The sequence below is a fragment of the Heliangelus exortis genome, chromosome 3, assembly GCF_036169615.1.
Source record: "Heliangelus exortis chromosome 3, bHelExo1.hap1, whole genome shotgun sequence".
Lineage (NCBI taxonomy): Eukaryota > Metazoa > Chordata > Aves > Apodiformes > Trochilidae > Heliangelus > Heliangelus exortis.
Window position 1 is genome coordinate 66,402,072 of NC_092424.1, and position 27,901 is coordinate 66,429,972.

Genomic DNA, 27,901 nt, shown 5'->3' on the forward strand with positions numbered 1-27,901 from the left:
GTACATTTTACAAGACCAGACTTTCCAGAAAACTTTTACTGTGGACATAAACAGAGTAATTCTCACTTCAAGTGAGCAAGTTGCAATTTTAAATTGATTTTGGGTAAGATGACTCAGGTTTTAGCAGGCACAGTTAGGCTGTTCAGTACCAAGTCAGTGATTTTCCTGTAATGGATTCTTTTGAAAGCTGTGCCTTCATTACCAATCCATTACATGTTTCATGAAGGAGAAGAATGAAAGGGAATACACCAAATAACCTATAGCACTACAGCAGTATCTAGAGGTATGGATTAATATGCTAACAGGATAAAATTATATTTGTATACTGGCAGGCTGACTTCACAATGTTAGATAAATCTAGTACTTCCACTCACTATTACAAATTACAAACTATTAAACAGGAGACATATAGTATTTGGGACGAAGGTCAAAAAACCATTAATTTTAATTTAGGGTTAGTTTAGCAAGAACTTAAAAGAATTAGTTAAAAAATTTTACCTTTCCTCCTATTAGCTACAAGTATTGCATCATTTTATAGTGTAAATTATTGCCTCATTTTAAAGATGAAAGAACCCACATATAATAAAGACAGCACTTAGTTTTTTGTCATTTGTATCCAAATATCAGCATAGGGTTCTTTTGTCAGAACTTTCAGATACACAAATGAGTTGCATGTATTCCAGATGAACGTATTCCATCTTAAATAAAAAAAACCACACACAACAATTTTAAGTGAAATTAGATTGCACTTTGCTTCCTAAGGAGTTCATATAAACAGTGCAGTGCTGATATCTGAAAGTTTAGGATTCACATGAAATACATCTGTGGGAATTTGTAATAATATGTTTAATGATATAAAATATGCATCATACTGCAGCTATTCAGCACATATATCATCTGCATTTGCTATAGTACTTGCTTTTGTTTAGAAGTTTAAATCTTCCAGACCAAACACATTTACCAAGATCTGCTATTTAACTTACTTTTAGCTCCTGTATTTCCTAGTAAGATGTACTAAATAATTCTGGTTTTCTACTTCAGCACTCTAAGGTAATTTAAAAACAGCAGATAGCCTCCTAGCAGATAGCATACAAAGCATATGGCTTTGTAGCACACACATGTAACATGGCAAGGCCATACAAGAAGCATTAGGAAAAAACTACAGCATGCACTTTTTTCCCCCCTTAGAATTAGAAATGGCTGCATGGGGAGTTAGAGAAGAGTTAAGATGCAGTAACATCTCATTGTGATCACTCAGCACAGTGAATTAACACAAAAACATCATTAGGCCTTCTTTAACTAAATTCAGTATTTTTAATTGTGGTAATATTTATGGGCATAGTAGTATGACTAAATTGTAAGGTTGTCATAGGCAAAGCAAACCTCACTTCACAAAATGAAGTTGTTTCCCATCCTGATTTGCTATTTGTACAGTAAGCAAGCACACAAACACCTGAGATGTTTTCAAGTACGTGTTCACATCAACATCTAAGAGGGGTATGAGACCAGCCTTGCTATTGCTTTCAACCAGAACACATTTGAATCTGATTTTCCATGTCTGAAGTATATCTGTACAGCTGCACCCCTCCATCCTGTGCCTCTCTGAACATTTCATCTCCTTAGCAGAATTGATTGTTCTCTCATCACCGTATCTAGACTCAGCTTTTGTCACTGAATTTTTCCCCATGTGTTTCTTCTGTGCTGCTGTAGCCAACCAAAATAGCTTTACTTAGTGTATTTTATTCAGGATAATACAAGGACACTGAGAAAGTGGGGAAGAGGAATAATAAAGCATTTTTGCCATGTTTACTTAGACAAAGCTGTATATCTTCTGTTCTGTAATGAATGGATCTACTCATTCAGGACCCAATCAGAGTCTAGCTATTGACTTTTAAAGATTTTTTTTTAATGGGAGGGGGAAAAAAAAAAAATTGGGAAAACTTTTTCTCCCAGTACACACTCATCCTTTTGGCTCAAATATTAGAGAGCAGAGAAGTGCAGCTTGAAACAGCCCACTCCAACCCAGAGGTACACCATCACATCCCACAGGAGACAGATGTCATCAGGAAAGGTGTTGGTAAGCAACTGCTAAAGACCTACATTAACAGGATATACTTGCTTACATACTTTGTATATCAATATAATAAGGCATCACAAAGCTTCAGAGCAGCTCAGGGCTGATATGGAGCTAGACACATTCCTGCACTTCTGCAAGGTGTTGGTAGGGGCTTCAGAACCCTCAGAACTAATCACAGGGGTCTTCATCAGTCTTCAGGTATTTTCCATTTACAGCCTCTTTGAGTGCCCAGTCATGGAGGAGGCTGTAGTCATAGTGCTCCTCATCCACTTGTTTCAGAAAGGCCAGACCAGAAATGGCTTGCCACTCTCTGAGAGATGGGATACGAATTTCCTTTACATTTTCACTCCCTGGGACAAAGCCAAAGAACTTCTTGACGTGCTGCATGGCATAGAGCCTGGAGTGCTGCTCTGTTGCTTCATCGAAGAGCTCCTGCTCATTATGGACATAGCTGCTCCAGTATCTGAAGTGCAGAAAGCTGAGCGGGGAGAAACAACTTGCCAGGCAGTAAGAGAGGAAGACAGTGATGACTACCACGGCAATTAGAAGCCAGCCTGCCACCTTACAAAGGTTAAAAAAAAAAAAAAAAAATTAAAAAAATAAAATGCTGTTAAGGCTGAAAATTCAATGGTAAGTTCTGAGCATCAGAAAAATCCACATGAAGAAATTCACTTGTTTTTCCTGAATAGGGTTAATGAGGTACAACCTTGTTAAGGGTCTGTTGCCATGAAACCCAATCCCTCTCTAGTGGGGGTAGCCATATAGTAAAATAATTTCTTTAAAGTTTAAGGAAGTTCTGTTGTATAACTTAAGTATTTTGCCTCCACAGCTATTATCATGAGAAGTTATACAATTCCTTGCCTATATTGGCTTATAGCCTTTTTACAGTCAGTTACTCTGAAGTGACAACTTAATATTCTCTCTATTATTTACCCTGTATATAAGATTTTAGAGTGGGATCTGATCTAAATCGAAGATTTTAATTTGGTATGCACGGCACTCTCATAGCCTGGTCCCCTTAGTCACACGTTTCTTATGTTTAAATGAAGAAACTTCATAGCCCTCTGAGCTCTTAAGCTTTCATTTGTCTTACTTAATAGTATTTTTAAAGATACTACACATATCCTCCAGTAGCAGGACAACCAGAGATGGTAGTTTATAGACCTGAAGTTCAGTTCCATTTGCAGGAAGAAAGCAGGCTTCAAAACAGAGTGATCTGGTATTATCCTAACACTTTGCCTGCCAAATTAACTCTAGTTCCCATTGTTAGATGTGCAGGCAACAGAGGCAACACAAGTTACTCACTTGTGACTGGTACCGGAGTAGAAGAATCACTTCATCTCTTTCCCGGGTCAGCTCTGACGGAACCAACTGACCACACGGAAATGCGGCCAATATCCTTCTGCGTTCCCTAGCAGTAAAGCTAAGATTAACTCCATAATAGTCCACAGGCACATACTCACTGAATGCACAGACATAATATGAGCCATTTATCAGGGTGACTGCCAGCCATGTTACTGGAGCAACCAGTGCTCTCCCAGTGATGCTGCAGAAGACAAAGCAGATCAGTTTGCATTGCAGTAACCGGTTGCGCGTCGTCTCTTCCTGAAGAGGAGAACTTTTGCCTGTAACCAGCCTCCAAGTCTGATTATTCAGGGCGTAGCCAACGATGAAAAGTATTAGTGCAGGAACTCCTAGGAAGGCCAGCCCATAGAAGAGGTTCTGCCCAACATGACAGGGACAGCTGAATGTAAAAAAAGAGAAAAGCTGCTGCCCACCAATTGTCAATATTGCAATTAAAGCATTAGCAATTACAACCTCTTTGCCTTTTAGGAAAGTTAGCCACTTTGGAAGTAAAGACATTTTAGATTTTACTCTTTGCCAGATGCTCTTGCTTTAAGTCAATATTAACTTTTAGTTATATTTAACTAATGTTAGTGGCAGACTAGAACAGAGCAAGCAGCTTAAAAACCCCAACCAAATAAAAAAAAAACCCAACAACACAAAACCAAACAAACCCACAAATTCAACCCCCAAAAGAACCCTGCTAGTCCTTCTTCTCCCACTAATTTTTGATTCTGCCCCATGATATCTAGCTCATTTGTGAGCTTTAAATACACTTACAGACATCAAATCATGTGCTTATTTATTGTTTAATTGATTGAATAATTTATCTCAGTGGTTCTGGAACATTTAGCTTTTAGGTAATTGGGAGCTCTGCTAACCCCTTGCTAATTGTCTGAAACTAACACTAAATTCTCCCTACTTTTTTGGTGCCAGGTAACCCCTGTCAGGGTTAACTGGCAAGCTGTTTGTTAATTAGCGGTGATTAACAGAATCATGGGATGGAGCTAGGGGAAAAAAAAAAAAAAAAAAAGAGGTCTTTCATCTATTCTTCATTAAAAACAAATGAACAAAGCCCTGTCAAGTGGACTGATTCTAAACAACTGAGCATTTAGACTTTCAAATGCTTCCACATTAAAATAAAAACAGAAGAGATTCCATAAGTTACACAAAGTTTAGAATCTCAGTTCTAGTTCTGTGCATATTTAATGTCAGTTCTGGTTCTGAGGCAGTTTGCTCTCCCAGCACTGGAGTCTGAGATGTAGTTACCTGCTGGACCATAAGCATTCCGAGTTTCACCTGCAGGTGGCAAGAAACTTGCATTTCTCTTCCTGGCAGCGATCAATATTTCCTTTGGAAAGATTTTTTGGCAATGTGTGATCTGTTATTCACTTCACACAGTGGCAAGCCAGCTTCAGTTATGCTAGTGCTAAAAGCTGGCATTTATATAGCATGCATATGAAGATTTTCTCTAAGTATTATCACTACCATTCTGCAGGCAGAGCTGGGTAGAAATCTTTCAGGTAAGCATTTCCAGAAATGGTTTCTGAATACTGGGGTGCATAATCTGAACTTGCAGCCTCTCTCACAAATCAAGCATTAAATAGAGTTTAATTTAAAATGTTTCACTCCTGATGATTTTCTCTGGGTTATACTTTGTCTGTGCTGATGCTATCCAGTAGTTCTGTATGTTGTATACCCTTGGCAGATCCAACTATGCAAATATCTGTCCTGAGAAGATGAACTGCCCATAAAATGGACATGTTTACCAAGAACAGAAGAAAAATGAGCCATAAAGTCTATGAAGAAAACTGACTTCCCAATACAGATGGCAATCTCCAGTATATGTGGACTTGGTTGCACAATATAATAGTGTCTGACTGCACAGCCTCTTCTCTCCCCTTGCAGAGAGGATTGCTACGAGTACCCTTCAGCTGGAAGAGTAGTTTTAGCACCCATGGTATCTGCTTGTATGGCAGAGACACTCTCACAGCTGTTACACACATGGGTGTTGTTACACACATCTTGCCTGTTGTCTAGGCAAGATCTTGTTCCTCCAGTGTGCTGTTAGTGTAGACACTTGCTTGTCTCATCCCCAGTCACAATCTGTGCATGAGGTCATTGCTGGTAATTTGCTTTCAAAACTATGTGACACCTTTGCACAAAATTAAAAGCTATAGAGAAACATGCTGAAACACTCAGCAGCATTTTGCTACAGCTTTTTGTGAAGCTGTCGTTAAGTGCTTGGTTGTCTCGGTAGAGTAGTAGTACAACAAAATCCCAGTGCTGTCTGAATATTGCCATTTAAAAACTTCATTTTCTTTCTGTATCATAGGATTTTTGATAATTTTTAAATTTGGTTTTGTAGTAGTGGCCTTATATTTTGGGGAAAAAAATCCTCCTTTAAATTCAGCGGAATAAACCCATCAGCCTATTACAGAATTATTTTGAATATGTGTTTTGTAGAACTCTTCCCATATGCCTCACTTAATTTTAAAATCTTTGACTGATTGCTGCTGAGCTTTGTTTGGGAAGCTATGTCTTACTTGGTTTACAAGGGAGGAAGGCTTTCCCAAGCATCACTTGTTTACTCAAGAAACACATTAGATGTGAAACTGAAGAGATGTACAACACTGAAATATTCATTGTCAGCCTAGGGCTGTTGAATGAAGCAATTTATACAATCAATACAACAACTTTGTGCTGCTGCATTGTCACTTCTTTGGCATTTGCTTTCATGCTGTGCTGTAAATAATCCTGCTGGGTCATCCTATTATGGAACAAATTGCAGACTTGAATCCAATTAAGAGTTTGGGCGCCACATCAAATCTTGAAGTAATCGTGTTTGAGGAGCAACTGGGAATCCTGAGGTAGACATTTAGGCTCTTTATCAGATGCCTGGTAAGAATTAGGCCTGAGTGCAATCCAAAATACCACTAGCTGAGGTGACAGCCAGCTCATCTCTGAGGCAAAGTGATGCTTATAGCTGACATCTGAGGCAAATAGTTATTATGTAGGCAAACCTTAGCCATGATTTTGCTTGTCATTTTGCAGGATTCTGTCAGCTTGATTTCATTGCCAGGAAGTCACTTACAGGAATAAGTTACTTTTTTTCTTAAGAGCTGAGAGTGATCTATCATTTTCTGTTAAAACTAGCTTATTGGGAGAAATATCATACCTCCCTATGCTCCCATACAGAAACAAACAGTTTTTCTTCTCTTGTTTGATTTTTATTGAAAGAAAAGCAGCCATGACAGAAAGGAAAGATTGGTTTGAGTTCCTTTTGCCACCTGCTGTAGTCAAAACTGGTGCTGTCATCTCTTTCTTCCAGGAGCTCAGTTATTAGTAATAACTGATGTGGTAATAAGTGATGTGGTGTGACTATGGTGGGAAGAAGCTGTATTCCTTTCCTGCCAACTTTCTACCAGCTTCACTTAGTTTCCCCCCAGAGAGGATTTTAGCATTTATTGAATCAGCAAAAGGTAGGGATATTGTTATCTGTTGTCCAGGAAAAGGTAGAGAGAAAGATAAAAGTGTTCATAGAATCATTAAGGTTTGAAATCATTGAGTCAAAATCATTGAGTAATCCAACTGTAATCCAACTACAACAACCACTAAACCATATCCTGAAGTACTACATCTAAATGCTTCTTGAACATCTCTGGGGACGGCAACTCTACCACCTCCCTGGGCAGCCCATTCCAATGCCTCACCACTCTTTCAGTAAAGGAATTTTTTTCTAGTATTTAACCTAAACCTTCCCTGGCAAAACTTAAACACATTTACTCCATCCTATCCCTGCTCCCGTGGGAGAGGAGACCAAAACCAGCCTCTCTACAACTTCTCTTCAGGTAGTTGTAGAGAGCAGTGAGATCTCCCCTGAGCCTTCTCTTCTTCGGACGAAGTGACCCCAGTTCCATCAGTCACTCCTCATACAACATGCCCTCCAAACCCCTCACCAGTCTTGCAGCTCTTCTCCAGACATGCTCTAGGACCTCAGTGTCTTTCTTACACTCTGGTGCCCAGAACTGAACACAATCCTCGAGCTTTGGACTCACCAGGGCCGAGTACAAGGGCACAGTCACTTCCCTACTTCTGCTGGAGACACAGGTTTTGATACAGGCAAGGATGATGCTGTTGGCCATCTTGGCCACCTGGGCCATGTTCAGATCGCCATCCACCAGTACTCCCAGATCCTTCTCTACCAGGCAGCTTTCCAGCCACTCTACCCCAAGCCCATAGCATTGCTTGGGGTTATTGTGACCAAAGTGCAGGATCTGGTACTTGGTCTTGTTAAACCTCATACCACTGACCTCAACCCATGAGTCCAACCTTCCCACATCTCTCTGCAATGCCTTCCTACCCTCAAGCAGATCAACACTCCTGCTCAATTTAGTGTCATCTGCAAACTTGCTGAGGGTTATTGTATGTTCCATCTGAAGGTTGCTTCCTGTAAAGTTTGGAGTAGGAGACTGAACCCTGATCTCTCCAGTCCTGCAGAAGTGTTTTCATCTCTGCACTAGCAGTCTGAAAGCTGGCATTCTTTGCCTCCTGTAGCTGCATTTTGATTTACATTTTGTATGGATATCAAGCCTGCCTGTGCATGTTAAAAACAGGTTCCAGACATATGCCAACCTCTGCTTTTTTTTGTTGTTGTTGTTGGTTTTGGGGGTTTTGTTTGTTTGTTTGTTTTTGTTTGGGTTTTTTTTGTTTGTTTCTTTTTTGTTTTTTAGGTTTTTTGATTTTTCTTTTTTGGTTTTTTTTCCCACAGGACTGCAATTCGGACAACAGTTAAAATTAAGAAGGTGGTTTTGTTCTGTTCCTGAGGATGTGGATGCAGTCCACCATTGACTTGTTTTCCTCACTGAAGTAACTGAATCCCCAGTTTATTTGAACACACCATTTCAGCTTCATTTTGCCAGTCATGGGCAAACATTTCAAAATGTACTACATTCTACCCAATACACCATACAATATATGTGTGAATTCACATTTACACATTTTTGCATGTATGTATTTTCCAAACCACAAGGTGTTCCTATCATGGTCTGGTACACAGTGTACCTTCATTATTGAGGTGTTATTAATGAAGGCTGAAAATAATTAATCCTTACATTCAGAACTGGATGAATAAAATGGTGCTCCTTTATTGGTAGCCTTAAGTGCCTTGTGATGGTTTCACTACAGTTAAACTCTGCTAATGATAAAATTTCAGAGCTGTTTTTTAAAATGCAATGCAGTACACTTTCTTATGAAATATGGGATGTCTCTTGCAGTGAGAGGCATCGTGTGTTTGTCACCAGTTGGAGACAATCTGAGAAACAAACGCATTTCAGTCTCTATATAAAATGCAAGTAACTATCTAGAGAATTCTAATGCGTGGCTTTTATAATTTATTTAAATTCAGATATGGGAACTACCTATAATACTTTCACTTATAAAATGGAGTCAGATTCTACAGGGCCAGAAAAGTGCCTAGAAAAAAATGGAACAGGCTTCTTATATTGTAAAGCTGGCAGCACCAGCTTGTTCTGTATAAAATGAAAGCTGTTTGGATTACTATGTTTTCTACGTAAAGAGTTGAAAATCCTTTCATCTGTCCTATTTTTTGTTGAATTGTGTCATAACTTTAATTTTTTTGAAAGTAAATTAATCCTTCTTGTCCCAAATTAATAACATCTGCTGCTTTCTGTGTACCTGGAGTAGTAAATATCTATAACTTTACTGTAGTACCAAATCAATTAATTTAAATTGAATAACAGTGTGTAATTCAAATGAAGCCATGTATTTTCACTTCTTTCCCTGAGAGGACTCAGTGGAAATATATGTGGATGTAAGTCCTATAAGGAAAGACAACTACCTGTTTAATTTCTAAATTCACTAGTGGCCATAGACTAAGTTTATTGCAAATCTAAACTAACAGAATGGCACAAATTTACTTCAGGAGGAAACAGAAAAATTAAACCTGAATGTTTGTAGCAGGGATGTTTACAAACCAGGGTTAGAATAGGTTAAGAATGATACAAGGTCCCTTAGAAACAGCATTAATGGAAGTGCCATGTCCACGAGCTGGCAGATGTAGCAGGTACCCAGTTTATTCCTCTGGGCATCTGGGTGGTCTAGATATGTCTTTCCAGCTTTGCAGAAACATGGTGATAGTAATGATTTTAACCCATACTGCTCCTGCCTTGGAAGATATTAACTCACCAGGCTAAAGCAGTCACAGATCACAGAAGGCTATAGCTCCTTTAAGTTGAAAATTATCAATTTTTAATTACTTTGTGCAGCAGTATCTTGCAGTTGTGCTTTTGTTCTTCAGAGGGAGCTTTTTTCCAACCTTCTAAGTACCAAAAGCTGACACAAGCTGCAGAACAAATTCGCTGTCCTTAAAAACACAAGACCTGTGAATCTCTTAGGGGTGCCTGGTTTGACTTCCCATGGCTGTTTGCTGACTCTTTGATTACAAATCATTCTTCTGGATGGTGCAGCAATTTGTGCTGTGTACAGAATGAGATCTGTTGCTACTCAAATTTCTCCCAAAGGGCTCAGTACACGTAGAAAATAGGAGGAGCATCAGCAACATTACAGAATGCAGCAAACACAGCCCATGCAAAAGGCAGAAGAGCAGAAAGGAGAAAACTTTGGAGGAGGTAAAGAGGAAATACAGCAACCAAGAGAAAACCATGCTGCTTGAGGAAGAAAAGACAAACTGACAGTTGAGTACATCAGGCATTGCACAAGCAACATGTCTCGGCCATCAGGAAGAAAGCAGGAGAACCACAAAATAGTAAGACATTCTTGTAATGTTAAATTAAAATTGTAAGAACAAGCTACTATGGTAATGATGTATTTTATACAATCATACTTCTGAATAGCCTGAAAGTACTGAAAGGATGAGGATGAGTCTGCCAATACGAGGCAGACTGGCACCAGGCACTGGCCAGCCATTTGAAGAGCTGGGATTGATGGTGATTGAAGTTCCTTCTGAAGTCTGATAAAGAAAGAGAAATGTCAATGGGACTGATTAGTTTCTACTCTGCTTGTAATGCTTTGCATTTGGCCTGAATTATAGGGTTTTTTTTCAATACTGTGCTATTTTTTTTAACCTACCTTTCTTTTGTGGGATGGGGGGTGGAAAGCAGCTGATGATCTCAACCAGATCAACCATACCTTTGCGAAGGAACAGGAATTTCAGTGTATACTCTGTCGTTCCTATTGTAAAAGGACTGCTAGCTCATTGCCTTAATTATTTTTCCTGAAACTAAACATTTGACGTTAATCTTGAATGCTATTTAACAGTATTTATCAACGCAAGATACGCGTGTGCTGTTATAGGATACAAGAATGTACCTGAGAAAAGTAGCTGTATCCCAAGGATTGGTATTTCTGAAAAGAAATATCCCTGCACAGTCTCAAATGATGATCAAGTCTGGCTCTGTCACAACTGAATAGTGCATGTCAGTGATTACATATCCATGGACAAAAGTTTCTTGCTTAACAGAACTGTTATTTTTGCTTGCTTTTAATGCAGTAGCAGCTCAAAAGTGTGAAAAAGTTTGATTCTAGTTTGCTTCATTTCCGATTTCCACCTTTTCTGGCAGAGCAGAGAACTTTTTGTATTGACATATGGGGCTCTGGTAGCCCAGCTGTGCAAGGACTATGAAAAAGATGAAGATGTCAACACCTGTTTAGATAGAATGTAAGTACTGCTTAAAATGTTCTACTTTGTCAATAATGCTATTTTTCTATGAGCATGTTACCTTTAAGCTTTATGCCTGTTTTCTTACGAGTTCCAGAACCCTGTCTAGGATTACAGAGAGCACAGGGATAATTTCTGCCAACATAAAGAACACTAATTTGTGAATGAAGATCAACAATCATCTTTTAAATTCTCAGAAGAAAAGTGCCAGGGTTGTTCTGATAGCTTACACTTGTTCTTTGTTGGTCTTTTGTTAAGCTAGTGAAGAATATGAACTTCTAAAGTTTGTCTGCTATTTCTGTGTATTGATTTTCAACTTCATTTCATTTTGATTTTCAACTCTTCCATTTTATTTCTTCATACCCATGTTATTGCACACTAGACAAGCTTTTTGTTTTGCAGTTAAACATGCATTTCTGTGGCCCTCCTGTGTCACCCCCTCATCTAGCTACACAGTGATTTTGTGACTTGGGCAGCTAAGAAGTAGTCACAATTGCAGGTTGTACAGATTTGGCTTAGGTGTCTCAGTCACAGGCAGCCTCCTTTTGTAATCAATCACTTTCCCTGAGGGAGTGATGCAGGTGTCTGATATGGATCAGAATTGTCCCCAGTGGTGTGTCTTATCCCCCCTCCCTGGGTTAGGGACAAACCATACACAAAAGGTCAACAGGGAACTGATTTTTACATGGAAAACTGCTATGGAAAAGGAAGCTCCTATATTTATAGGATACTGTCATCCTGATTCCTAGGTGTTATAACACTAAAAATAATAACATCACAGAAAATCAGGAAGAAACAAGTTTGGAGCTGAACAAGATGCACCGTAATCTTAGGCAGAAGAGTAAGGCTTGTGTTTTCAGTCAAAACAGACATGCAAACAGATTTACAGCAATTACAACAGACAGAATTCTTTAGTATTAATCTGAAAGCTTGCAAACAAGATATAGTCCAATAGCTATTGATAAAAGTGAATACCAATATTGTTGATTTGAGAAAAGAAAAATAATTTGTCCACAAACAAAGAAGGGACAACATCCCTACGATAATTATTTGGTATTAATTCCTTATTCAGCTCTGATGATAATAAAACATTAAAAAAATACACGCACTTCTCTCTGATGCTATGGTAGAAACTATGAATGTGAAAGTTGTGGAGACAGATTTTGCTCCTTCAACTTTCATTATTATGGCAGTTTTTATAAAATCTTTTTGGTTTTGTTTTGATAAAGACTTAATAAAATAAGAACAGGTTTCATTAAAGAAATATAGCCATCTTTACTTCTGTAAAGCTGAAAACAGCCCAGCTAGAGGAAGAAATCTTAAAGATGAGCAGAGCTGACACAGTTTGGAATAGTATTCTTAGGTCTCTCTCTCTGTGTACATATATAATTCATAGACAGAAAGGTGGTCTTCACAGTACAAGTGCAAAGTAGCTGTTTGTCAGTTTATTATTCATTTGACTTTGCAGATCTAAGGCATAATAGTTGAAACAGACCTAAGTAGTAATGTAAATAACCAATAAATACCTTGCTAACTACTGATCACTTTTACCAACATTAATGAAATTGATATGCATGCAATAAATAAATATTTCATTGTTTTCTGATGCATTGTATACTAAAATTTTAAACTTCACACTGCCAAAACCACTTTTTGGTGCCACCATCACATCAGATCACTTTCTGGCTTCTTGTTGAAGACATAATACAAAATCAGTAAGAAACTCCATCTAGTTCAGGCTGCTTGAGGGTGTAGGGCCCCTGAAAACCAGGCAGAGACAGACAACTTCCACATAAATGGAAACAAAAAGTTCCCTAAAAACATTTCTCTGTTGAGTTTACATTCTTTCATAGCATTTGCATCAATTTCTTTTCCTTTTTCAAAAAACACTTGGAGGTGTAGCTGTTTTGCGCACTGTGTGGTTACCGAGATTTGTTAATATGTGAGAGCTGGAATGAATGTTTATTTTATAAATAAACCATCCTTTTTATAGGATTTATAAATAAATCATCCTTTTTTATTTAATTTCTCTGAAATGGCAGTGTTTAAAATACAAAATGAAGGTGGTGTTTTTCTTAAACTGTATTTTAACTAGCAACTTTTTTAGGATTCTTTCTGCAGTGACTAGATGAAGGGAGATAACGTTAGAAAAAAAAAGAGAATTATGGAGGAAGAGTGGAAAATGAGGTGAAGATACGAGAGAATAAAGTGAAAGAGTTCGGGTGTAAGCCCATTTTTTGTGGGTTTTTTTAGGAACATGTAGGTATTCTGAGAAAGCACAAGAAAAACACAAGAAACATACTAGGGAGATGTTAGGTGGGAAAGAATTTCCTCATTTTGTATGTTAACTTTCTTTGTTTTCTTCTTAGGGGATATGGGATTGGTGTAAGGCTGATTGATGATTTTTTTAGCTCATTCAGCCGTGAAAAAGTGCCGCAGTTATTCTGAAACTGCAGACATGATTGCACAGGTAAATAAAATTCACATTCTCTGAACTTTCATCAGCCTCAATGATCTTAGCTTTTCCTGCCTCTTATCAGTTTGCTCCACAACAGTTACCCACATATTCTGATATTTCACAATTGTATTATTAATATCTTATCTCCACAATCACACCCATATGTCCACTGGGTGAACCACACCCTATTGCTTCTCTAGAACTTCATATCAATGGGTAACTGACAGAAATTGGCTTTGAGAGGAGACATCATCAGTTTCTTTCTTTGTAGCATAGTGCTACATCAGGCTGGGAAAAAAGCAAGACTCAGCAAAACACAAAAAATATATATTTAGTCAGATAAGAATTTCGCAGATGGTCTTGGTGATCTAGACAATAAGTTTGAGTGCTTCCTCCTTTTGTTTTGAGATGACACCAAAATGGGTGGGTATGTTGATCTGCTTGAGGGTAGGAAGGTTCTGGGCAAGTTGGATGAGGTTGTACGAGGTTCAATAAGGTCAAGTGCTAGGTCCTATACTTTGGTCAAAACAATTCCATGCAATGCTACAGGCTTGGGGAAGAGTGGCCGAAAAGCTAACTGGTGGAAAATGAGCTGGGGATGCTGGTTGACAGGAGGCTAAATATGAGCTAGCAGTGTGTTCAAGTGGCAAGAAGGCTGACAGCGTCTTGACCTGCATCAGAAGTGATGTAGGAGGAGAAGGAGGGAAGTGATTGTGCCCTGTGATGTCTTTAGTTTTGGGCACCTCACTAGAAGAGGGATGTTGAATTGCTGGAGCTAGTCCAAAGAGCAATCAAGCTGGTGAAGAGCCTAGAGAACAAATGCCATAAGGAGAGGCTGAGGGAACTGGGACTGTTTAGTTCAGAGAAGAGAAGGCTGAGGGGAGTACCTGAAAGGAGGTGGTAGTGAGATGGCTGTTGGCCTCTTCTCTCAAGTGAATAACAATAGGACCAGAGGAAATGGCCTGAGGTTGCATCAGGGGAGGCTTAGACTACATATTAAGAAGAATGTCTTTACCAAAAGAATAGTTAGGTGCTGGAATGGGATGCCCAGGGAGGTGGTGGAATCATCATCCCTAGAGGTATTAAAAAAAAGTGTACTTGTGGCACTTCAGGACATGCTCTAGTCAGTGTTGTTTTGTTTTGTTTTCTCCTGGATAGACAGTTGGATGTGGTGATCTTAGAGGTCTTTTGCAACCATGACCAAAAAAAAAAAAAAAAAAAAAGGTTACCACAAGGAGTCATCATAACCACAGAATTGGTTCACCTGGGTTTTAGTTTTGTATATGAGTTAAAGACAGTGAACACAAATGGGATACCACCTGTGAAAGGCTGCCAGCCCCTGGCCTTAACTGACCTTAAAGTCAGTTGCTAAGCTGGAATTAAAATTCTTCTATTCCTAGTAGCTTATGAGGCATTTTGCTATTATAAGAATTAAAAAGGTTCTTTTTGTTTGCTGCATCTTAAACTAGTTTCCTCTGCTCTTGACAGAGAATGCAGCGAACCAAAAAGATCAATTTTTATCAAACTTCAAACCATACATTCCTTAATTATTTTTTTTTCTAAGAGCATAAGTCCTAACTATTTCATTCAAATCTTAGACTTTTATACTCTTACTGCTGCCATCTGAATCTCCTCAGCATCTCCAGAAACACAGAATCATAGACTGCCAGGTTGAAAGGGAGATCAATGATCATCTGATCCTTGGTAGGAAGTTACGTTCCTAGGTAGGTAGGACTAAAACATCTTAGATGTTTTTTGGCCTTAAAATGGTAATATCAGGAATAAGTTGCAGGATCTGCAAAAGTCAGTGAGAAGAAGAAATGTAAGAAAGTGGTAGCAGAGAAGAAATGTAACAAAAGAAAATGAGTGGAACATATTCATCACTATCCACAACTCAAATAATAAAATAAAAATGATAAAATAAGAGTGGGCACTTTTGCCTTCTTTGATGGAAATTTATCTTTTATTGAGTAGTCTTTCACACTGTTGTCAAACAAGAAAGATACAGGATAAAATTTAGAGGCAGTACATGGGTTATAAATATGTATTTTTGCCCCCTTGGATTATGGTCCAAAATCACGGAATCATCCAGGTTGGAAAGGGCTTCTGAGATCATCAAGTCCAACCCTTGATCCACTACTACTGCGGTTACCAGACCATGGCACTGAGTTCCACATCCAATCTCTTCTTAAAATCCACCAGGGATGGAGAATCCACCACTTCCCTGGGCAACCCATCCCAGTGCCTGATCCCCCTTTCTGTAAAGACTTTTTTCCTAATATCTAACCTAAACCTCTTAAGCAGAGCTTAAGGCCATGCCCTCTTGTCTTACTGATGGCTGCCTGGGAGAAGAGACCGACCCCCCCCTGGCTCCAACCTCCTTTCAGGGAGTTGTAGAGGGTTATGAGGTCTCCCCTGAGCCTCCTCCAGACTAAACAACCCCAGCTCCTTCAGCCCTTCCTCATAGAGGAATTTATAAAATGAGTCCCTCTGCACTGAATTCTCATGGTGCTCACTGACTTCTTATTTTGGTGCTGTGACTTTGTGTGTTGACAGTCAGGACTGAATAAAAATAAAAAATTGATTTGGAATCAGCAAAAGATAGCAAGACCTTTAAAGCATCTTGCTCTTCCCAAACACTGACTATGGAAAAGTACTAAGAATGAAAAGTATGCTAGCAAAAATGTTATTTTGGCTGCTTTTCCCCTTTTAAGCAGATTCATGCTGATTCCTCATTAATCTTGTTTTTATGTCATCTGAAATAATGGTTTCAATTTTTTTAACAGTCTGTATTATCACTTTGCAATATTACTTACATGTGCAATGTTTTGCACTGAAAAGTCCTTGGTAGCATAGAAAGGGACAGAGAAGTTAGCAGTTTGCTAAATATTTCAGTAATTCTAGACTGTATTTGAACACCATCAAAATATTAATGAATTTTATGCTTGAGAGAGATGGGATGCTGGTTGAGACTTTGAAATAGGACAGTAGTACCTTTTTTTTCTGTCTGCATGGATTTCTGCTTTAACTTTAAGCTATATATAGTCCCACAAAGCTGCAAGTAACATTTCCAAAGAAAAGATTTTGCTTTATATGGGTGCCATCTTGATGGTGAACATGGGAACGTTTTGATGTACATGTCTAAATACTCCTTTTTCTTCCATTTCATATAGATAGAAATGAGATGGGTTTATGGATGCAACTTTCAAAACTGCTCATTCATTTTACTTCCCTGTCTCTTGGAATCACAAAAAAGAAAAAAACCAAACCAAACAAAAAAGAAAAAAAAGACTCAAAAGACCTTTGTTTTACCCTCTGAGAAGCTGTGTATGGTACTTTAAAGGGATTTGCATTCACTCATAGTCTGTTTTTTTATTTTTAAATTACATTCATATCTATTAATTGTATTACTTGTCTATGTACTCAAATATTTTCTTCGGCTGAGATTTTTTTTTTTTCACTTTATAGCTTTGCAATTTTGCCTTATTTGGTGCTCCAACACAAACGAGCTACTGGCTTTGCATAGTTTCGATGAGAGTTTTACACAGGAAATTCTAACAATAGAATTTGGACAGACTCATCATACCATAATACAAAGCACAGCTGAAAGGAAACTGAAAGCATATAAGGGCCTAGCATGGTTAACTAGTTTTTGTTCTTGTAACAAAGACTTGAAGTTTGACAGCAGAAAAAGTTAAGAGAATTTAAATGCGAAAACTGGGTTTTCACAGACAAGAAGAAATAGTAAACAGGGAAAAAGCACAGCTAATTAAGCAGAAGTTTCCTATTTATTCTTGCATTCGTATTTTGATGGACATTAGAGTTGATGCAAAATCTAACTTTTCCAAGAGAAAATTTTGTTTCTGCTGTTTGTTTTTTTCCCAGTTTCTTTTGGATAGCATTGACAATAGGTTTTCACTCTTTCTGAGCTGCAGTGCTTGCTGCTGAACTTTAATTCAAGGACCATGTTAATACAAACCCGCTTTTGTAATAGCTTCTTGAAGGGTTAAATTTGACAAAACCTGATTCCCATTGAAAACGTAGGATCAAACTGGCTTTTATTTTTGTCTGTTTTTATAGAAGGATTCCAGCATCCACATGGCAATTGCATTAAGTCACAAGCTTTTTGGTAAAGCAACACAATTAAGAGTAACACAGCCCTGGAAACAAGGGCCAGTGAGAGACTTAGGCTCCTGCCAGCCACATGCTGCAGCACTTAATGTTCAGCATCTGCTCTTGGAGGTGGAGACACTCTCAAAAGGGTTACCTGTGTACATGAAGTGCTGGGTAAGGATAAGGAGATGAGACTGCACTTTGGTTTTGCCTCTCCATGATAAAGTAGCTGGGCAACACTCCTGTTCAAGTGGTCCAGATTACTCAGGTGCAGGGCTTTGAGCTCTGACCTGAGGAAGGGGTGGGCCAAAATCCCAAAGTGGGGTCCCTTTGTATTCTCAGCTTTCCCACTGCCAGCAATGTTTTAGCCTCTGTGTTCCTGCTGTGATATCACAATGGAGACCTCACACATACATCAGCCCACTTGTTTCCCATATTTCTTGATCAGCTTATTTACCTATATAGTGTCTTTTCCTTTGCATCCCAACTTGCTTTGATTTTTCCGTGGTACCAGTGAGAAAGGTGGAAAAACAGTTTTGGGACAGTGAGAACATCCTGTTAGGTGGTGTCTTCTCTCACTGTGTGTGTAGTGAGGAGGAGAGGGGGGTTTGGGCGGTAGATATGGGGCATCTCTCATAAAGAAAGAGAAAAGTGGGCAAATGGGGAGGGACGTATATCCTGGAAGTAAATAGTCACTATCCCAGGAGAGGAGGTCAGAGAGAGTATGTGCAAGACATGGTGTCAGATATGCATGCTGTTGTGACTTTCATTTTGGCAGTGTTGCTGTGCTTGAAGCTACAGCAGGTACATTTAGGCAAATCATATCTAAGGCTGCTACAAAGTACATCAGCTGGGTTAAAAAACTTTTAAAACATTTGCTTAAAGGCTGCAAGTTCTTCAAAACACACTGAGGAAATTCTAAGCAGACAGTGAAAATAACTCTTGCATTTTATTTTAAAAAAGACTAATGGTCTGTAAATGCAGATATGCATATAATTTTTTTCTGCTGAAGAAGCACGATGAGTATAAGAACAGCTGGGCAGAGCATCCTGGTTTGTTGATAAGAGGGAGACTGGCAGTAAAATACTGCATAAAAGCCTGCCCAGTCACCCCAGGAAGGAAACTTGGCAGAAACTTTATTCTTCTTTTATACAGTGTTTTCAATGACTCTGGACAACCTGTGTGAGAGCCATGTGGCGAATTCCAAGTGGGTGAGGTAAAGCATAAGGCTGTGGGGTGAAACACATTTTGTCAGGAGCACTGATTGTGCAGTCACTTGTGTGGCCTTCTGGTTCCTCTTGCTACAGACATTAAGTTTCCCAAGATATTTGAAAAATTAAAATCAGCATGCTGCAAAAATATTTTCTTGTCTTAAAATGGGGGATTTCCTTCCAGACTCTATCATACACTGTGTAAAGGCCAGTACAACCGATATTACATAGCTCTATAGGCTGCACTGAGTGTCTGAAATCCACCAAAAACAGGACCTTTATACCTTCACAAAGAAAAATTCCCAGTGGGAAACATAATACCAAGTACCCTAAAGAGGCACAATATCACTGATATATTTTCATTATCATAATAAAGAACTAACAACTGATTAAGTTTCAAAAAGACATTTTATTTTTTAACAAAATCACAGAAATACTGAATCACTTGGCAATTTCAGATTTTTGGTTCTCTACACTTTGGCTGTAAGATCTATTTGAAAAATTACCTGGCATCTCGTTGTCAGTGGAGGTCACTGCCCCATGTCCCAGGCAGATATCTCAGGGACTAGAAGACCAGGTCTGATTGCTGTGACTATCCATGGTGTTCTAGGTGCAACAAGAGTCCAAAGACACTGAGATGTCTTGAGTGACAGCTGGCTCCTCAAAATAACAATGTGCCTGCAAATGGCCTGGAAATAACCTGGAAGAAAAATCTTCCTTTTCTGTGGACTGTCAGAAAGCCACACATTTGTTCTATTAGTATACTCACACCTTTTAAATGGTGTTCCTTTATGATAGCCTCTTGATTTACATAGGACGAGCATACTATAGCACCTTTGATGTAGTATATTGTTAAAAGCCTCTTGTAGAAGTTGTTATTAATATCTTTTTGTTGTCAGCTCTTAATTCAGGGCCAGCAACTTTAGTAGAGCATGAACCCCATGTCATGAAGGACATGATACCCTTGCAGTATTTTCACCCATGTAGGGAAATAATTTCATTCCATCCTTTTGGAGAAAGTTTGTAACTGAGAGAGAATGTGAAGAAGAAAGAGGCCATTGTGCAAAAAGTACAGAGATGAAACCAACTAGAAGCATGCTGTATTACCAAGATATAAAAAATCTGAAAATGTATTTGATTTTATGGTATTTCCTTTCTGTCTACCACATCCAGAGCCGTCTCTCTTTCCTCACTGGTTTCTTTCTGGCCTTCTTCAACTAGCCTGTGAATTGTGCTATAATGTTGTTTGCTGCTGTTAAAAGAGTAGAGTTGGGAAGCATCTTCCCATGCCTGAAAAGCTGGCAGAGGAATCACTTCTGGTTCCTTGTTCTCAAAAAAACACTTCAGGTTTCTGTCGCTTAGCTTGGTGGCATAGAGCTGGAAAATCTGCTCCAGTTGCTCCTTCTCCTTCTCCATGTACACCTTCCAGAACATCAGCTGGAGGTGGCTGACTTTGGATTGGCAGCTGGCACAGCAAGTGATTAGCAGAGAGAGAAGAGCTGCAGTAACTATCACACACCAACCTAAAATCTGGGAAAATGAAAGAAACAAGTTTTGGGTTAAGAAGACCCAAGTGAAAATACTACTTATGGGACCCTGCTGTGGGCCTCTCATCCTAGTTCACATTCAGCGTTAATGTTAATGAGGTTTCCATATGGGGACCAGAGAAGCAGAAGACATCAAGACTGAGGCTTTTCAATAGCACTCATTTTGATGTCTGCTTCTCAGGAAGGCAAAAAATGGATGATTTTTACACTGGAAGATAAATCTCTCAAGAAAAGTCTGGCTGCCTCTCCCTTCTGTTTTATAACAAGGGGAACTTGGATAACAACATCTGAACAGACATGTCCAGTGCAAGAGCAGTTCAGGTTCAGGGACAGATGATCTCAAATCAGACCTCAACCACAGTACTGTGTATGAGGAAAAATCTAAGAGAGGCCTATCTGATCAATAAAATAATATTATGACTCAATAGTGATGTACAAAAAACAGAACAAACCTGAGAGCAGGAATAATTTAGGAGGGATATCAATGAGATTATACTGCAAACTGTAACTGTTTGGCATGGAGTGTATTTGTATTTCTCACTGAATTCTGTCACAAAAAGAGGAAAGTGTATAGGGAGTATAAAATGTCACAATCACTAGATGGCAGGTGGTTTTCTGTCTCCTGAAGATGTTAAATAAAATTACCTGGCAAAAAATTAGGATTAAGACACAATTCTGAATTGTGATGAATTACAAGGGCAAAAGGAGTAAGTATCTTTTGTCCGAGATCAGTCAACCTTTTAGACTGTGACCATATTTAGATGTGTTGTTTTCAGACTTCTTTTTCATTTTAAAAAGCAAACAGCAACTAGAACTGGTTTGACATTAATTAGCTAACAAGAATGTACAAGATAGTCTTAAATTTAAAAAGCTTTCTCAAAATTCCTTTATCAGGAGGTTTACTGAAATCTAAGATGTTCCTGTGAACTCTTATTGACTTTCAAGAATCAGTCCATTGCAATGGAAAAAAAAATTATGCTAAAAGTAATTTAAATTTATCTTTTTGCCCAGTCCATTTTGCCAATGTGAGAATGCTGGGACGAGAGGGCACAGTAAGTAAGAAATATCAAGTGCATTGGCATGTTTGTGTTGGCTCTGGTATAGAGCCCAGTTCATCTACACACTGACTAGAAACAGATGCTGAGATGCTGTATTTTCAATTAACTTTCTTTGGCTGGTTTTTTTTTTTTTTTTTTTTTTAAACCAACCTCAGAATTTGACAAAATTGTGTTAGGAACATATTAAAGGAAAGGGCTAATTCCAGGATGATACCAAGGGCAGAGGGTGGAAAAATGTGCTTGAAATTGTTATTGTGGGGTGTGGTATTTTACGGAGAGAAGAGGTGTGAACACAATTTTTTCATGCCTAGTACCACTGGGTTAGCTGATAGTTTTACCTACCTACTCTACTGCAGTGTGTAACATTTGCCAAAAAAAAGTACCAAACCAACAACAAAAAGTTGTTCTCAAGCAGTGGAAAAAATTCCAGTGTGAAACACATCTTCTAGGTTACACAGGCCCATATCCACTGTAACTAATTTCCCATGCTTTAGTGGTGACGATCTGGAGATCTGTAACCTTTCTCATGTGTACTCTTGCAGTGATGTTAAAAAATGCAAATATAAATCTGTATTTAGCTGTGGCAAGATAGAAAGTTATCAGGGAAGTATATGAAACAGAGAAGCTCAGCAAACAATTATTTTCACTGGTGAGAAGGAACAGTTTTGCAAGGTTTTTTTGTTTGTTTGTTTGGTTTGATTTTTTTTTTTCCCTCCAGTCACTTTGTACTATCTGATTATTTCTGTGGGTATTTGAGAAACTGCTGGGTTTAGCAGCTTTTCACTTTTTTTGCAGCTTGGAGTCTGAACTCGTGTTCTTATGCTAGAAACTGAGTCACTGTACTGTCACTATTTCCTATACATACAACTTAAAATCTTAAGCACTATTTGTTATTTCCTTCTAAAACTCTGAAATAGATTGCTTTGTCTGCAGTGCAGGATTTGTCTGCATTACACTCCATTTTGCTTGAGGACTTGAAAATAAAACCGTCTCTTGGGGAGGAAATGGTTCCATATGGATATAATTGTCTGACAAAAACTTGCTGGCTCCACAGAGTGTTTTTTCCTGTCTGCTGATAATCATCTTTCTGTCATTTTTTGTAGCCTTGTTTTCTTTTTTGTTCTTTGTTTTCATTTTTTTATGCCTGAATTCTTTTACAAGGCAGTGAGCAGAACTGTATCACACGAATAAATCACAATGTAATAAAACCTGAGCTTTGCATGTTCTTGTTTTATTTTAGTGTTTCTTCCTTGATTCAAGGAGGACAAAAACATGCTCTCCCATGGCATCATGAACATGAGGGATGCAAACAGAAACGTCTTATGTAAGCAGTCACAAATCTATCACAGATCTTGTTTTACAGTATTTTTCTGTTGTTAATGACCAAGGATTTCATTACAGTATCATGTTGGTATAAAATAGGAGAGCATGGTATGCATTTTTTAATAGGACAGACACCCTTTAATGGTGTGACATTTGTTAATTCAGCCTCCTGAACAATGCAGTAGTTTTTCATCTCTAGAGAAATCTTAATTCAGGAAGAAGGCTTTACGTTATCCAGTCTTATTGATCTGCCATCAGTGGAGGGGACTCCCCAGGAAGTATGGCACAGCACAAACTGAACTAAAAGATGGACTGATTGTATTTTTGTGTGGCTGCACCATGACAAAATCTTTGTTTCTGTGAAATCAATGGTTTTACATTAGCATCTGTCATCAGAATCTTTCACAAACAAATCACAGCAGCAATACAAAGTGTATAAATCTCTTTTTCTTACCTGGGACTGTGCTTGAAGAGTTTGCTTCAGTTCATCACTCTCTGGAAAGGGCATGGAGCTTTTGTCACAGGCTACCTTGTGTAGCTCTTCAATGCACTTTGCTGATTTGCTGTGGCAAACCGCATTTAGGTAGGCAGGATTTTTCAAGCCGCTCATGGCACATTGATAAAAAGTCCCGTTGAGCAAAGCCACAGAAAGCCACATCACTGGGGCTACCAGAGCGTTTAGAGTGATTTGTCCAAAGATATAAAAGAAATGACAGGTATTCCCTCTGGGGAATATTTTTCTGGGATTCACCCAGCAGCCTGTAAATAGTTTCCAGGTCTTGCTGTTCAGGAAATACCCAATAACTAGCAAAACAAGAGCTGGGGAGAAAAGAAATACCAAACCGTACCTGAAGTTTTCATTGCTGCAGGGGCATCTGAAAGCAACAAAAGAAAACACACGTTCACCTCCCATTGTCAGCAGCGCCATAAAACTGTAACCTATGGCAGTTCTCTTGTTCGTGAAGAATTTCAGGATCGTTTGGAAACCATCCATGTTTGCTATCACGGAAGTCAAAATCAGGACACTTTTATCTTCAGTCGTAGCAGTCTGTTGCGGTGTAGCAGGGGAGAGCTCTCCAGAGGAGGAGCAGCGGGCTGCCTGCCTGCCTTGCTGCTCACTGTGTAGAGAATGCTGTGATGTCACTGTCTGGACAAACGAGCTCACAGGGGACCTCTCCACTAGCAGAGCAGATGTTGCACATTGACATTAACAGTCGAGGGTAGCAGAAGGAAAGTAAGCAATGCTCCGGGTAACCAAATTAGGGTTTGATTCTGGCGGTTTTAGTCTTGGCGGGTTGTTGGGGTTTTTGTGACCGCAGATGGAGATGGGGGTAAAAATGCCTGCTCACCGGTTGCTGGAGCTCTTAAGCTGTGATTGTCCATGTTGCTGGCAGTGCTGTGAAGGACCTTATATAGCTGCTAACCCTCCCAGGGGATTGTAACGCAACTGAAAGCAGATGAGAGGTAGCAGTAAAACCACTTCGTGGGGGGTTGTAAATGTAGGAAGATCAAAGACAGAGTAAGTAGCCTTCTGATGTACTTCCGTGGAGCAACACACTGTCCCCCCCTGACTGAGAAGCTCTGCCATATCAACACCAGCCAACATTGTCCTTGCTTTAAGACCCACAGGCTGCCACCCCCCACAAGGGCAGTGGTCCCAACATTGTTCCTGCTTCAATAGGAAGTGCAGTAGTCTGAGACAGTCTGGCACTTTCTGACCTTGTCTCCTGGAGCAGTGAGTTGAAACAATTGGGGACCTTCTTGTCCTGGTGCAAATGCAGTGAGCTGGGACAATTAGGCACTCCCTAAATGCGCCCAGAACTCCTGTTGCCTGGGAAAAGTATCTGAGACCTCTCCTGTTTGGACCACAAGCTCACTCTGATGGTTGCTGAAGATCACCTGACTTGAACTGTGGCCACAAGGGAATAATACTGACCAAAGTAATCATCTTATGACCTTATTGATCCTAAAATGAGACCCTTTGGAGCTGTTTTGGATCACAGCAGACTGCTACCCTGTGTCTCACAAAGGAAGCTGGTTGATCCAATGGAGAAGACAAAGTAGCCCTCTATTTCTTGTTCTGCATAAAAAATTTTGAGTTACAGTAATTTACTGTAAATCAATCTTTTGGACATCAGTAGAAAAAATACTTTACTACAGCTTCTTCTTGTGCAGTTCAAATATCATTAGATACCAAAGTTTATTAACATCTTATCACAGGCTAGCCTCTATATCTGTGTGTTTGTGTGTGAGCCATTCAGTTTAGAAACTGTTATATCTTTAACCACCAAACCACTGTATTTGATCACAAAAAAGTGCTGATTGTTGATGAGCTAAGAGTTGGTATTACATATTGCTAAGAAATCATGTAACCTTATTTCATTACTTGTTATAAGTGTCAATCAACCTCAAATTGCTGCTATTCCAAACCATACAGAGAATTATGTGTGACAGCAGAATACTGAAATCCACACATCTTAACCCTTTAGTCAGAAATTGTTGACCAAGTCTGGGACTAGGTGTGGATTCCTCTGAGGAGTTTAGAAAGCAAGGGTGTCCATTCTGAATCTCATTACTCAATTGGAGGGCCTTCCTCATTTTTTTCCCTGATCCCTGTGTGAATTGCTCCAACTCCATCCTGATTCATCACCTCCATGTCTATATAAATCATTCCCTCATGATCCCTGTGTAAATCACTCCAGTCCAGTTCCAAATCCTACACACTCCTTCCACATAGTAACAGAGTGAACCTTGCCATTGAACTCTGTTACGGCACACTTCTAAAAATGTGTATTAAAGTTACTTTTCTCTAATCCTTTGTCTGCAATATTCTGCAGTAACATGGCTCCAGATTTTTGTCTCTGGCTTAAGTTAATCACAGAAGAGGTGAATCTAGTTTGATCTGCAGCCTGTCTCAGGATGCTAAAGATCCTAAAGTTTGCATGCAACAGACTGAAGCAGCAGTCTCATCCTTTTGCAGGTTGCTTTCAAGATGTACCTTGGGGTCACTCCCAGTGTGAGCTGCCTCAGTGCCGCAGGAAATGAATTCTCCTTAATCCTGGACAAAAACCCACTGGTGGACTTTGTGGAGGAGCTGCCAGCAGAACGAGCATCACTTTGCTACAGCAACCTTCTCTGTGGGGTGATTAGAGGTGCCTTGGAAATGGTAAGGAAGCACCCATCTGCTTTCTCCCTTCTTTGTTAATATGCAGAGGCACGGGGAAGCAAGATCACTTGCTCATTTAAATGAAGGGAATTCAATAGTGGCTATTTTCACTTTGAGAATAAATGTCTGTATGTAAATAAAAGAAGGCCAGACTGATCCTAGGTCCTGGGGGAAGAAGCACATAGGCTGGCTCATGTCCACACAGTTTCTGCTTGGCTCTTTGGTGGGTGATAATGGTCCAAAGGCCGGGTGAGATCAGGGAGCCCCCTAACACATTCTGTGTGGATGCAAGGGGCGTTCTGGATTCCTCTGCTGCTCCTTGAGCCCATCTCACTTTTCTGCATAGGTGTAAGCAGTGTAAGTTATCCCTGATTCTTTCCAAATACTTGAAGATAAATAATATTCTGAGGTTACCACAGAGCTTGCTGAAAGGGAGAACAAAGTGTGGATGAATACAAAGCTAAAACCAAAGCATTGGAAGTGTATTAGATGGTATTCAAAATTTTATCCATAAATTTGAGACTTTTACAGAAGAATATACAAAGGGCATAATTTGAAAGTCTCCGAGTTCATAGAACCATAGAATGTTCGGGGTTGGAAGGGTCTGCTTTACATTGTCTAGTCCAATCCCTCTGCCAAAGCAGGAGAAAAGTTGTATACGGTTGTATACCTTCTGTAGCATTTTTGAGAAGATAACTTTTGGGCTGCTTTATGTTTCTGTCAATATATAATTTATCACGTATTTCACGAAAACAAAAGGTGCACAAGTATTATTTATGTATGCCAGAACTACAGAATTTGATATGAGACTAATTAACAAAAGTATTATATCATAAATATTAGTGTGTGATCAGAAAATGTTGTGATTACAAAAATCATCAAGTACACAATTTAGATTCTCGAAAGAAAACAAAGTACTGGAATGAAGGGTAGTGTATTATAGAAATTCCAGGGTATATAAACTTCCTTTTTGTAAACTTGGTTGGGAAAGATACTTTAAAATAATCTAGGACTCTGTTTCTTGTGAACGGTGAGAAAGGGGGTCCCCTTGTGGTAAGAGAGAGAGAGGCAAAGCTCCCTAAACTGGAAAAGGAAGAAAACCTGGGCATTTCTTTGCTTAACTGATCAGATGTGATTCCTTCTAGGTTCACTTAGCAGCAGAAGTTACCTTCCTCCAGGACAGGCTGAAGGGCGATGCTGTGACAGAAATAGGAATTACATTTTTAAGGAAGGCTGAAGACAGAAAGCACAAAAGAAATAAATGAAAAAAGGTATGGGCCTTTTCATGCCAGTCTTCTCTTCAAGAGCACTGGTCTTACAACCTGAACAAAGCATGGTTTGTTAATATGTAGTTACTGTGGATCTGTATTTCACTTAAGGAAACCTGAATAAAAATTCAGAGGTAGCCGCACAACTGGTTTGCTGATCATTGTGTCTGTCTTTCTTGACCTCTGTTACCAGTCGCTGAATATCTTCCTCGTGGTAGCAGATTTCTGGTACCACAACATGACTGAGAAGTACAGAAACAGCAGGCTTGCAGAGACCTGAGTTACATGAAAGGTTTAGTGCTGTCCAGTGTAACAAAAGATCCTGGGTAAGAGTGGGACAAAAACTTCCTCCTGGAGGCACAAGTAAGAAATTGGATATCTTTTACTCTGTTATCATCAAGTTTCACCAAGGTTTTCCTTCTTGGAAGGAAAAGATCACTGTGCAAGTTGATTATTTTTTTGGTAAAATTAATGCTTTTTATAATTCTTTTCTCCATACCGAATGAAATCTTTTTTCCTCCCTGCTCTCCCCCCCTTTGTATGTGTTACATTTTCAGTTTATAAGAAGAAAAACTCAAAACTGGTATTTTTTATTCTTATCATTAATTATTCTTTGACAAGAACTTTATCAATTGCT

General features: G+C 39.1%; 3 protein-coding genes across 3 annotated transcripts; 1 reads left to right on the top strand and 2 right to left on the bottom strand.

Annotated features, from left to right (window-relative positions):
* Window positions 1-427: 427 nt before the first annotated feature.
* On the bottom strand, window positions 428-4,009 carry CALHM4 (calcium homeostasis modulator family member 4). The gene is made up of 2 exons (XM_071741108.1): window positions 3,383-4,009; window positions 428-2,638 (listed from the first exon to the last, which is right to left on the bottom strand). The coding sequence occupies exons 1-2, from the start codon at window positions 3,938-3,940 to the stop codon at window positions 2,246-2,248; spliced, it is 951 nt and encodes a 316-aa protein (XP_071597209.1). The 5' UTR covers window positions 3,941-4,009; the 3' UTR covers window positions 428-2,245.
* A 5,937-nt stretch (window positions 4,010-9,946) lies between these two features.
* TRAPPC3L (trafficking protein particle complex subunit 3L) lies at window positions 9,947-27,267 on the top strand. Its single transcript, XM_071741094.1, is given in 6 exon segments — window positions 9,947-10,208; window positions 11,023-11,120; window positions 13,490-13,523; window positions 13,525-13,590; window positions 25,811-25,996; window positions 27,142-27,267. Coding segments are annotated over 6 exon segments (546 nt in total). The 5' UTR covers window positions 9,947-10,166; the 3' UTR covers window positions 27,262-27,267.
* On the bottom strand, window positions 19,292-24,206 carry CALHM5 (calcium homeostasis modulator family member 5). Its single transcript, XM_071741093.1, has 2 exons — window positions 23,285-24,206; window positions 19,292-20,432 (listed from the first exon to the last, which is right to left on the bottom strand). Exons 1-2 carry the CDS (start codon window positions 23,822-23,824, stop codon window positions 20,043-20,045), a joined length of 930 nt encoding a protein of 309 aa, XP_071597194.1. The 5' UTR covers window positions 23,825-24,206; the 3' UTR covers window positions 19,292-20,042.
* Window positions 27,268-27,901: the final 634 nt, after the last annotated feature.